Genomic DNA, 13,178 nt, shown 5'->3' with positions numbered 1-13,178 from the left:
ACCCCTTAGCTCACACAGAGGGAGAAAGTGCTCCCATTGGACTTCGGGGCAGAGGGACTGGTGAAGTGAAAAAAATGTTGTGGGGGGAAGGGAGCAGCTCCACCCACGTTCCTCTGCCTTTCTAGTAATAAACCCAGGAGTGGCAGTCAGAGGGGGGTGGTGACCAAGTGCCCAAAGAGAGCACTTTGTGCCATCCTTGGCACCTGTGCCAAAGGTTCACCATCACTGGCCTAGAGTATCCTCTGTTCATGCTGGACAAGTGGTCTTTCAGGATTTGTTTGAGGACCCCTCGTAAAGGGAAACTCTTCTGTCCTGAGGGAGCTCAGTCCGTTTTTGAATCCGTCTAATTGTTAGAAAGTTTTTTCTGTTTTTTAAAAATTCAGTCTTTCATTTTGAGGTCATTATTCTCTTCTTCCCCTCAGTGTCCTCCACCCTCCACCCAAAAGTACTCCCACTCACAGCACCACCAGAGAAACAAAATGAGTTACAAGTCTAGATAGTTCGAGCAAAATAAATGCCCTTATTATACTGGCCTCATCTAAGAAAGAATATATCATAATCTCTAATCTGCACCCTGAAGCCATCTCCATCTCTCTCTCCCAGAGGTGGGTGGCCTGTTTAATCAGGAGCCTGTTGGCATTATAGTTGGGCCTTCTGAGTTAGAAAGTTTTTTCTAGGCTTTTAAATTTAAATATACCTCTGAGCAACTTTTCCTTGTTCCTAGTGCTGCCCTCTAGAGGAGAACAAGTCCATGCTCCCTTTGATGAGACAGTCCCTTCCATTCTTGAAGGCCGATTGCACATATCTTTGCCGGTAACCTCTTCTCCAGGTTGAACAACTACTAACTGATCCACAGACAACATGAATTTAAGGCTCTTCCCATCCTGGTTGCCCTCCTGGCTGGCCATGCCAGTTTGACAGTGACCTTCCAGAAATGTGCTCCCCAGGACTAAACATCCGGGTTATGCTCACTATCCCCAGCACCAGTCAGATGTCTCTAAATGGTTGTCCCAAAAACATCTTAAATTTAAAACTCATTCTCTTTCCCACCATTGCTTAGAGCACCAGTGTTCGCTCAGTCATCCAGGCTTGCAGTTTGGGGTCCTCCTCATCAGCTTCTCTCTCATGCTCACCCCACATAACCAATCTCTTACTGCTTTTAGCCCCCATATCTCTACTTGTCCAGTCACCACCCCATTGTAGGCCCTCATCCCTGGGGCCTAGATGACAATGTTAGCCTCCTGGTTGGTGTCTCTGCTTCAGGTCTTTCTCCATTCCAGACCATCCTCCATTCAGCTGCCAGAGTGATCTGCCCAAAAGGCCATCTAACTGTTGCATCCTGAGGACCTCTTCCCCCTCCAGTGGCTTCCTTTTACCTTAAGAATCAAACAGCCACCCCTGCTGGCTTCCAAAGCCGTTCCTGTCTTTCCAGTCTTCTTAGGTCTTACTCTCCTCCATGTGTCCGTGGAAGACCCAACAACCCTGGACACTCCCCTGACTGTCCCCACTGCTTTGACTGCTTCTCATTTACCCAGCATCCATCGTCTGTGGATGTAGGCCTGTGTAAGTTATCTCCTCCATAAGAAGGGGGCTCAGGGGAAGGAGGGGGTTATTTTTGCTTTTCTTTAAGCAGGAAGTCATGTGGCCAGACTTCCACTTATGGTCAGTTACTTTGGAAATTGTGGGGGCCGTTGGGGAGAGGCTTGATTGAGGCAGGGAGACCACTTAGGCAGTCCGCTGAGAGCCTTGAAGGCCTCCTTTAGTATAGGGGCTGTGTGAGAGAACAGGCAGGAAATGAAAGATGTGATCACTTGGTGAGGTTGTCTGAGGTAAGGAGTGAGGAGAAAATTAGGAAGGAGAAGGGGCTGGAAATCCTTCACCACTGAGCCCCTGCCTTGTAGCCGATGTTTGACTTTTAGACTTCTGGGTTCTTCCAGTTCATGCTAAGTGGTATAAATGCTCTCAGATGTTCCTTGTGAGACAGTGCCAGATGCTGCTCTCGGCTTGGTCCCAACTTGACTGGGCCCTTCAGAGAATGCCCTCTCAGGGCAGGTAGCAGCACGGAGGCCCTTTCTTCTTCCCCTGCCTCTGTCTGGGGGTCAGGCTTTCACCATAAATACTAGCATCACCACCTAGAGCCTTATCATCTAAAACCCCTGAGACTTTTTCTTAGATCACATCTGATACAATTTGAGTAGAATTCACACTCATTTTCTTTCATTGAATTGATTTGAGGGTAGGCCTTACCTACATAGACACAGACACATTCACGACCACATTTCCTAAACACTTGGGTTGATTTTTGATGGGTTTTAACCCTTCTGTGTCCTCTTTATATATAATTTTTGATCACTTGACTAGATGTGACTATGGAGAAGCTTTCTAACATGTTGGTGGCCTCCCCTTTCCTCTCCCCCCCCCCCATTCAATTTCATTTTATTTTCAATTTGAAATTCTGTCCCTTCCCTCTCCTCTCCTCATTGTGAGGGCAAGAAAAACAAAATCCACTGCAGTCAGCAGACATTTATTAAGCACCTACTGTGTGCCAGGAATTGTGCTGAATGCTGGGCAAAAAAGAGGCAAAAGACAGTGCCTTCCCTCAAGGAGCATGGACTAGGGAGACAACATGCAAATGTGTGAGGTATCTACTTAGGCAACCCCTAACACATCACAGCTGGGAAAGACTCAACATAGGAGTCACAGAGTCATGTGGCTTGTCTGATGGGCTGCCGCTCTGGCACAGGCATAATGTCGCATGATGTTTGAAAGCCACTAGCCTATGATCCAGGGCTGGGAGGAGCTTTGGGTTTAAAAAAGCAGCACAAGAAGTGGAGAATGCTTTTTTGTTTTATCACTTGAATTAACTCGCTGCTGACCGCTTGGAGGCCAGCTGCAATTGAGAACTGGATCTTTACCTAAAGTTAGAAAGGCTAAAAACCCTTTTTCCTATCTTTCTCTCTTCACTAATAAATGCCTATAAATCTGGTAATAAAGCCTCCACGTTAATTTTTATTTATAACACACATAAATCTGGACAAAGTATATAATATGCAGGAGAAATGGGACAAAATGAACAGAGAAAAGGCACTGGACTTGAGGGGCCCCCAGAAGGGCCTCCTGGAGAAGGTAGGAATTTAGTTGGGACTTAAAAGGACTCCAAGGGAGGTCAGTAGTTGGAATGGAGGAGAAGGCAGAGCGTGCCAGGCATGGGGGACAGTCAGAGAATATGTCTGGAGTGGAGAGATGGAAGGTCTTATTCACGGAATAGTCAGGGGACCAGTGTCCCTGGATATAAGGGAACACGTTGGGGATTTTAAGGGGTAAGAACACTAGAAAGTGGGAGGGCTGTTGTTGTTACCCTGGCAACAGATAGGATGGGGAGTGGGGAGTGAGGCATCAGGAGTGACTCCTCTGTTGGAAGCCTGAGGGACTCGGGGTGGGTTTAGGGGAAAGATCATGAGTTCCATTTTGGACGTCTGAATTTAGGGCAGCTACTGGACATTCCGTTTGAGATGTCTGCCTTGCAGTTGGAGTTGGGAGATTAGACTAGGTCAACACAAAGTTAAAAACGGGAGAAGTAGATCTGAGAATCATTAGCATAGAGATAATTACATTTATAGGAGCTGAGATCACCCAGTGAAGTAGTATAGAGGGAACAGAGAAGAGGGCCCAGGACAGAGAGCCCTGGGGGACTCCTAGAGTTAGAGGCATGACCTGGAGGAGGATCCTTCTAAGGAGCCAGAGGAGTGATCAGAGAGATAGGAGGAGAACCAGAAGACAGAACATCCTGAAAGCCTAAAAGAAGAGAGAGGATCAAGGAGGAAAGAGTGATTAACTGTGTCAAAGGCTATCATGAGTTCAAAGAGTAGGAGGATTAAAAAAAGGCCACTGTAGGCAGCTAGGTGTTTCACTGGATAGAGAATCATGTCTGGAAATGGGAGGTCCTGGGTTCAAATCTGAGTGTGTGTAGTCCCTTCCTAGCTGTGTGACCCAGGGAGAGTCACTTAACTCTCAGTTGCCTAGTCTTTATTGTTCTTCTACCTTGGAACCCGTACTAAGTATCAATTCTAAGACAGAAGATAGGGTTTGGAAGGTAAAAAGGAAAAAGTTACTAGATTTGATATCTAAGAGATTATTAGGCCCTTTAGAGAGAGCAGTTTCAGTGGAAAGATGAAGTAGGAAGCTGGATATAAGGGGTCAACAAGAATGAGAGGAGAGGAGAGGAGGTGGAAGCCCCCATTGTAGATGGCTTTTTCCAGAAGTTTAGCCACAAAGGGCAGCAGAGATAGAGGGTGATGGTTAGCGGGATGAAAAGGATCAGTCAAGACCAGGGAGACATGGGTATGTTTGTGGGCAGGAGGGAAGGAGCCAGTGACAGAAGAGATTGAAAATAAGTGAAGGGGGTAGGGGATGATGGAGAAAGGAGGAGATCTGATGGAGAAGACAAGAGAGAATAACAAGTACAGGGATGAGCCTTGGTCAGAAATAAGGCCACCTCATTATGGGAGTCAGGTGAAGGAGGGTGATAGAAGGCATCCGAGTGATAGGAGATGAGAAAGAGAAGAGGGAATTCTCGGCAAATGGCTGCAGTTTTTAACTGTAAAATATGAGGTTCTCAGGAGAGAGGAGGGTGGGGGAAGCGGGAGCCACAGAAGGTCTGAGGAAGGAAGGTTTAGAACTGTTGCACAGGTAGGGTGGGGGTGGGGTGGGAGAGTGAGTCCTTAAAGGAGATAGAGTGGGATTGTGTAGCCGGAGTGAGGACCCACTTGAGATTATGTAACATAACTTTGTAGTGGACCCAGTCAGGAGAATTAGGGTCGGCAAGAAAATATGCTTCAGCCTACACCGAGTCCATGTTTCATCATGAATCCTTGGGATCGTGGCGTGTCATTGTGCTCAGGAGAGTTCTTAAGGCTTTCCTATTGATTATCCTTAAAATATTCCTCTCTTTTCATGCAAGTCTTCCCAGGTTTTTCTTCTTTTTTTTTTTTTTAAACCTTTACAGTGTATTGGCTCCAAGGCAGAAGAGCAGTAAGGGTAGGCAATGGGGGTCAAGTGACTTGCCCAGGGTCACACAGCTGGGAAGTGTCTGAGGCCAGATTTGAATGTAGGACCTCCCGTCTCTAGATCTGGCTCTCAATCCACTGAACTACCCAGCTGCCCCCTTCCCAGGTTTTTCTAAAACCACCTCCCTTTTCATTTCTTACAGCCCAGTAGTAGTCCATCACCATCATAGACCACAACTTCAGCCATTCCCCAATTGATGGACAGTCCCTCAGTTCCAATTCTTTGTCACCCCAAAAAAGAGCTGCTATCAATATTTTTGAACACATAAGTCCTTTTCCTTGTGTTTTCTTTGGAGTATAGACTTAGCAGGCTATTAAAGGGTATGCATAGTTTAATAGCTTTGGGGGCATAGTTCCAGATTGCTGTCTGGGATGGTTCCTAGCTCCAAAAGAAGTGCAGTAGTAGATCATTTTGTCATATTCCCTCCCATTTTCCTTTTTTGTCATCTTAGCTAATTTGACATGTGTGAGTTGGTACCTCAGATTTGTTTTACTTTGCATTTCTCTATCTGATTTAGAGCATTGTTTTTCACGTGGCTGTTAACATGAGTTTCTTCTTCTCAAACTACTGATTCATATCCTTTGGCTATTTATCTTTTAGGGAATGGCTTATTTTTGAAGATTGGACTCAGTTCCCTACATATTTTTGAAGTAAAATTGTTGTTAGAAAAATTTGCTGCAGATTTTTTTTTCTTCCAGTCATCTACTTGTCTTCTAATTTTAGTGACATTGGTTTCATTTGTGCAAAAACTCAAGTTTTCTATAATGAAAATTATCCATTTTAACCTCCCATGAACCTCTGTCTTGTTTGGTCACAACTAACTTTTCCTGTGGCCATAAATCTGACAGATACTTCCTTCATGTACCCATTTTGAGATTATTTTGGAAAATAGCAAGATATGTTGGATCTGGGCCTAGTTTCTGCCAAACTACTTTCCCATTTTCCCAACAGTTTTTGTCATCTAAGGGACTTTTTGCTTGAATATCTGGGACCTTTCACTTTATCAAACAGGAAGTTACTGTGCTCGTTGGTTTTTGCCTCTCGTGTACCCAGTGTCTTCCACTGGTGGCCTTCTAGGAGGCATATAGTAAAAGAATCCAGACTGACGTTTTTCTAGTATATTAGGAGTGACACTACTGCACTTGGGCTCTCTGTGATGCCCCCACTCTTGTTATACGTGCTCCTCTCTCCTACTTTCCCAGAGTATTTTAAACTCCTTCCCAAGTGTCTGGTGCACTAATCTCTACACAGTGGACATTCAATAAATATTTGTTGGCTGCTTAACTGGTTTCTGTGGTTTGCTTGTGCGTCACTCTGTGAGGACATTGACCCGGCCACCTCGATGACCCATGGGGGGGGGGGAGGCACTTCCTGCGTCCCTGTTACAGGCTCTGACCCTTTCCCTCATACCCCTCCCTCTTTCTGTCCTGTAACCGTGGATCTCCTGATCCAAGCCTGGCTGCTCCCTTAGGGAGCCTGGGGGCAGGAGAAACTGGAATCAGGGCTGCTACGAGTAACATCTTTTCTGCTTTTTGTATTACAGTGAAGAAGCCATGAGGAAAGCTGGAGTTGCCCACAGTAAATCCAGCAAGGATATGGAAAGCCATGTATTCTTGAAGGCTAAAACCCGGGTAAGGCATCACTGCGGGCCTGCTGAAAACAATGTTTTGGCACATGTGGTTTGGTTTGGGAGAGAAGGGCTGAGGCCAACGGTGGGAGGAGGCAAATGTGTGGTTGGACAGCCTCTCACAGGAGACCTTCCTGGGCGTGCTAGATCCCTGATCCCTGAATTCCTCATGTGAAAGAAGGTGTAGCTCCTTTGGGTGGCACTCTAGCGTTTCTGAAGTTTCTTCTTCACAATACCCCATCAGGGAGGAAATGCAAGAGTTATTTTCCCCTATTTTACAGCTGAGAAAACTGAGGCCCCAAGAAGGGAGCACACTTGCCCAGGGTCATGGAGCAAGTGAGTGGTGGAGCTAGGACTGGACCCCCTCACCTTCTGACCCTGACCCCCTGGCCCCCAACAAAACCTTTTACACTAATCCAGATCACCCTTTTGGCTTGTGGGTCTATTTCTGTACGAATGAAATGGTTCTGTAATAGTGACAGGAGCAATTATAGTTCCTTTCATTTCTATCATTAGTTTCCTAGTGCTTTTATCATTATTCCAGATCTCTGTTGACTTGGACTTAAGTCCCAGTTTTATCTACTGGCCTTGGGATCTAGGGTAAGTTGCTTCACTTTACTTCAGTGAAACTCACGTTTCCTCAGCTGGAAAAGGGGCAGAATACTACTTGCACCACTGACTCAGCCAGTTAGTTGCTGTTTGACTCTGGATGGGTCATTTTCTCTGAATCTATGTTTCCTCATTTGCAAAAGGGGACAGAACTTGTTTCTCATGTCAAGAGAAGTTGAGAGGAAGCCCACTTTGTAAATGACTGTGAACAGCTGCCTCTGGGAGGCTACAGCTTCAGTGGGTCTCAGGGTTCAAAATGAGACTTGGAACTGGCCCTTTGAACCATGTGTTCTGTAAGCTCCAGCTGGAGACAGACTGGCCTGCCGTTTGGACATTTCCTGTTGTACATTTTTCTGGCAGAGAGACTAAGATTGAAGTAAACCAGAGAGGAAAGGGGAACCACAAAGCTCTTAACCCTTCTAAACCCACCAGGGTCCCAGAAGATGGCTATTCCAAGAAAAGGCCATAGGGGCCGGAGAAGTCTCACAGTGGGATGGATCCTAGACATGGGTTAAAGAGGGACCTTAGAGGTCATCTAGGCTGACCCTGTTGTCATTTGGCCTTTGAGTATTATTGATGCCTTTTGGTTTTACATCTGTCATTTCTGGATCTGTATTTGTGACATCATCAAAACCCTAGCAAAGGAGCAGAACTATCCCCCTTATTCAGCATTCCACAGCTAGGGGGTGTATAGGGGTGCATTTCTTCTTCTTTTCCAACTTTTTTATTTTGGAGAAGTAGAAACTGAGGCCTGTGAAGGGGAAGTGACTGGCCTAGGTCATGGCTGGGGTGGGAGAACCTCAATTCCAACCCCAGCTCCAAGCATGAATCTCTTCTAGAGATTCTAGAGATGGAGGGTTGTCATTGTTCAGTCATTTTTCATTCGTGCCTGATTTCTGTGCCCCCATTTGGGCTTTTCTTGGCAGAGATCCTGGAGTGGTTTGCCATTTCCTTCTCCAGCTCATTTTATAGATGAGGAAACTGAGGCAAACTGGGTTAAGTGACTTACCTAAGATCACATAGCTAGTAAGTATCTTAGGCTAAACGCAAACTTGAGCATTCTTAGCAAGTGGATATCAAATTCCTGAGGCAATCTGTTCCATTCTTGAACATTCTTTTACAAACTTCCAGTTGGGGGCAGCTAGGTGGTTTAGTGAATAGAGCCAGATCTGGAAATGGGAAGTCTTGAGTTCAAATGTGGCCTCAGATACTTCTTAGCTGTGTGACCCTGGGCAAATCACATGACCCCAGTTGCCCAGCCCTTACTGCCCTTTTGCCTTGGAACTGATACTTAGTACTGATTCTAAAACAGAAGGCAAGAGTTTAAAAACCAAACCAAACCTCCATTTGAATAGACAGAGCCTGCCCCTCCTTCTGGGGCAGGGGCAGTTTTCTGTGCCATTCAAGCTAGGGAGGAGTGGATGGATTATGACCTGAGGGAACCCCTCACCCCACAGTGGTGCTGAGCCTGTCACTTCTGTGCTCTCAGATTCTGCCTCTACTTCTAGCAGCCATTCAACCCAAAGCTAGAAAAGGAGGATGAGGAGAGAGAAGGGAGAAGTGGACAGAGATGATGCGTGAGAGAAAGACAAACACACACACACACACACACACACACACACACTCTCTCTCTCTCACACACACACACGCACACCATAATGGATCAAAATTAATGTAGGGACACAATCCCAATCCTTGTTGTCAAAGTTACAAAACTGGCCGTTTTGGGCCAAGGCTGACCTTCCAGGCCTTCATGGCCACTAGAACAAGTGTGGAGGCAGGGTCAGTGCCCTGGGCTCAGGAGACCCAGGTGCCAGGCCTGGACAGATCCCAGGCAAGCCACTTCCTTTCTCTCAGACTCACTTTCCTTCTCTGTAAAATGGAGCTGACATCGCTTCTGATTTCTTCCCTATAGATGCATGCTTGGTAAACTTTCCATCACTGTAGCAAGTCAACTATTATTAGACTAGAGATACCTTAGAAGTAACCTGCCAAGCGACCAGTCCACGTTTGTTCCCAAATGAAAACTCAGCAGTGGGAAAGGCATTTGAGCACTGGCCAGCTGGCATTTCCACAGTGCTTTAAAGTTAACCAGGCATTATGGGTAGCTCAGAGTGGGTTTGATTAGCCATGATTACAGATAAGGAACCTAAGATTCAGAGAAGTTTAACATTGAAGAAAAAAATTAAGACTGCCTCGGGCCTCCGGGTTTTAGGCACTCTACCAGAAACCATTTTTGTTTGTTTAGTAATCATTACTCAGAGTCCTGGAATTTCTAACTTAGAGAGAGAAATGTTTAGATATCTAAGCTGGCAGAACAACCTCTCTCTCCTCTCTCCCCGGGGCCTTGAACTTCTCTATCCTGAGGTCATTTAGGAGGAATCTGGAGCAGAGAAAAGAATCCTAATATGCTCCAGCACAGTTTGGGGGCTGACATTCCAGAACCGAATTGTCTCCAACAAGGACTACTCCATTTCTTCCCCAAGGATTGAAGGGTCTCCTTCCTGTGGTCACTATCAATATCGCGTCCTTTTGGAAAGAAGAAAAAGAGACCTGTTCCCTCCAAGTGGAGTGTGGGCTAGGGGGACCAGCTTGGGCTCCTTTTGGCCCTGCTTTGGTTTCCACTGTTAGTACAAATTCCATTTTAAAAAAGGTCTTTGGTTCTTACTCTAACCTGCCTTCCTAAGACAACAAATCTGGAAAGGGTTTTAGACTCAAGAGAAAGTGACATGGGAGGCTGGGATATGCTTCCCCGTAGCTGTGCTCTGATTGGAACCCAGTCCTCTGACTCCAAATCCAGAGCTCCTTGTGCAGAGCTGTTCTCCCCCTTCCTCTTCCTAGCCCTTGGCTCCCTGTCTTGAATGTGAGAAGACTAGTCTAGATGATCTTAAGATTTAGGGTAACATCCATCTCCCCAATCTGGCACTCCCTGTCATATGCTCTAAGAACTTGCCCAGCTGTGACAGTCAAATCCGAAGAAAATAGGCAGTAGGTTTCTCAGTGGTTTGGCCTCCCTCCTGTCTTCTCCCTTTGTTTTGACCCCCTCATTCCTCTCAGCCCAATTTTGGCCTGTGCTCTCAGAATTTGATGCCTTTTTTTCCTCAAAATGGGTCCCATTGCAGTGCCTCTGCACCGGCCTTTACCATCTGTGACTCAATTGGCCGACAGGAAGAAGGGCTTCACTGTAGTGAGGGTGCAGCCGCCCAAGAGGAAGGGAAATGGTGAGTCACAAAATGCCTATCTTCTTCATTTTTGATTAAACTGCTTCCTGTTTTTTAATTTTAGGACGAATATCTTTCCCTTGTGGCCAGGCTCATTATCCATTTCCGAGACATCCGTAAGTAATGACTTTTGTATTTCTTGGCTTTAGGGACCCCTCCCCCCAGCCACTGGGATGGCCTCCTGAGAAACTAGTCTGGGGTGGGGTTGAGGGGCATCTGATACTGGCATCTGAGAGGTCTCATTGAGCATAAGTAGTTATGTTTCTGCTTATGAGTTCCTGTCCTTTATTCAGGACTTGCTGATAGGTCCTGGAGACACAAAGCCCTCAAAACAAAGCAAAATGGGGCCATCCTTGCCCTCAGAGAGCTTGTAGGAGCTTTGGCCTTCCATCTGCCCAGCTCCTCCAAGACACATGACCGATTAAGACTCTACAGAGGTGTTCTTCTGGACATTATCTCATGGTCCCCTCCCTTGGTTTTTTTCTTGGAGCTCTTACTCGCTTCTTCTCCAAGGTGAGTTTGGGTCCTCACTTGCCTATTCTTTCCTAGTTGTGTGACTTTACGTCTCAGGCTGTTGCCTTTTTCTGTACAAATGAGAATCCTCTTCAGCTTGAACCCACGCAGATACTCTGAGGAGTAGCCTTGCAGCTAGAGAAACTGAGAAATGCATATTTGGCCACCTTTCCTCAGTAGTCCCTTTTATTTTTACTTTGGACACTTTTCTGATCAATAAGTGCTTAATTTCTCTCTCCATGACCCTGCCTACACTGAACATTTTAAAAACAAAGAAAGAAACCCTCTGAACAACTACATGTCCCTCGATAAAAGCAGCCCCCACTTTGGCTGTGTCCTGGCATGGAGCTCTCCTTCTGTATTTGCCATCTCCCCTTCAGGACCTGGGAAGGAGGCCATTGTATTGCTCGGAGTGGTTTTTCTTTATAATGTCATTGTAGTAGGAGTTGTTCTCCTAGTCCACTCATGTTACTCCTCATCAGGCCATGGAGCCCTTCAGCCCCAGGTTCCTGGGAAGTTTATTTATTCAGTCATTTGTAACAACGCCCAGTTATTTATGACAGTCATATGCCATCATTTGCTTCATCATTCCCCATTTGGTGAGCACGCCACCCTCATTTCCAGTTTGGGGCCACTTCGAGAAGAACTGCTCTCGGTAGTTTTGGAGAAATGAGCACGAGTCCTTCTCTTCTTTCTTGGATTTCTTTGGGATATGTCATGGAATTCTTGGTTTAGAACAGAAACTTGGCCTTTAGTTAATGGCTACAACTTCCTCTGACCTCTGAGGCTTTTTCTTAGAAAAATGCTATCTTTTGTACTTTAAATTAACTACATCTCCCATTGTCATCCTCCATTTTCTGAGCCCCCTTCTCCACCTCCTCCCTTGGGCCATCACTTAGAAGAAAGAAGGGAGAAAGTTCAGCCGACTATTGAATAAGTAACTTGCAGAGTTTTATCCCCATCATCTCCTGCATTTGCCAAGAAGCCTGGGAGGCCCCTTCTTGTAAATACTAGAGTCATATTACCATATAGTAGGAACAAGATGTGTCCAATCTTGATTGGTCCGGAACCTATGGAAGATTTCCAACTTAAGTAAATGGTTCCTAATTTATTCCTTTTCCCATAGAAGTAGAGAAGAAAGGGGATCAGCTTGGGAGATCTGAGGTCCTGGGTTCTAAGCCCAGCTTTGCTCTACTTTAGACTTTGTGGAAGGTCTTGAGGAAATCATTTCCCTTCTCTGGGTTTCAGTCAATACACATTTATTAAACTCCTGCTATGTGGTTTCAAGTGCATCATCTCTCACAAAAGAGAGGCTACACTAGGGCATTTCTAAGTGCCCACCTTAGAGATTCCCCTCTTCTTTGATTCAGGGCTGGGAGATAGGAGGACACGGCCATGTTCTGGTTAGCCTTCCTCAGCTTCTTTTTCTGTAGGCTGGGCTGGCCATTGGTCTATTCAGTATAAGTAAATCTTATGTTACCTAGAACATGTTGTTCCCCATCTTGGGTCTCGGGTTCTCTTTAGCTGCTGGATCAGAAACTGTCTTCAGGTACCTCCCAGCTTTGATCTTTATGGGTACCAAATGGCCACAGAGTTGCTTTCCAGTTCAGAGGTTCTTTGTCACCTTTCCGAGTTGAATTTAACCATTTCTGACTGGGGTCTGGGATCATTTTTCTGGGATAGTAACCAGGCTGTCCTCTAGGTCGTATGCCCGTTGGCCATATGCTCAGCCAGTTTCCATCTACATTTGTGCACATTACTCTCCATCCTCTGCAGAACGTGGGGAATAGAGATCTAGGCCAGTGTGAACCTCAAAGTTTCATATTTGCTAAATGTCACAGTTTCCTCCCACAGCTCGCCCCTCCCTTTGTGGGCAGAGACTTAAATTTCCTCTGGTTTTCCTTCCTCTGTAAGTGCTCTAAGAATTAAGCAGCACATGAATTATCTACAGACTAGAGAATCAGTCTGTCTTTAACCCAGCATGGCGGTTAAGCCTTATTTATGGGAATTTAATTATTTAAGCATAGTTATAGTCCAAGTTGCCACTGACTCATGGTGTGACCTTGGGGGCAAGTCCTCTCTCTCTCTCTCTCTCTCTCTCTCTCTCTCTCTCTCTCTCTCTCTCTCTCTCTCTCTCTCTC

The 13,178-nt window shown here is 45.9% G+C and overlaps 1 protein-coding gene across 1 annotated transcript in view; it reads left to right on the top strand.

Moving 5' to 3' along the window:
- Positions 1-13,178, top strand: part of MED15 (mediator complex subunit 15) — a gene marked incomplete at its 3' end in the record, with an annotated part of 72,747 nt that overhangs the window by 28,384 nt on the left and 31,185 nt on the right. Inside the window, exons 2-3 of the mRNA XM_044656608.1 lie at positions 6,611-6,698; positions 10,589-10,640. Of these exons, the coding sequence (XP_044512543.1) occupies positions 6,611-6,698; positions 10,589-10,640 (140 nt within the window). The remainder of the gene's footprint in view (positions 1-6,610; positions 6,699-10,588; positions 10,641-13,178) is intronic.

The sequence above is a fragment of the Gracilinanus agilis genome, chromosome 1, assembly GCF_016433145.1.
Source record: "Gracilinanus agilis isolate LMUSP501 chromosome 1, AgileGrace, whole genome shotgun sequence".
Lineage (NCBI taxonomy): Eukaryota > Metazoa > Chordata > Mammalia > Didelphimorphia > Didelphidae > Gracilinanus > Gracilinanus agilis.
The sequence above is the reverse complement of the archived record's forward strand: the minus strand, read 5'-3'. Positions and strand labels throughout refer to the sequence as shown.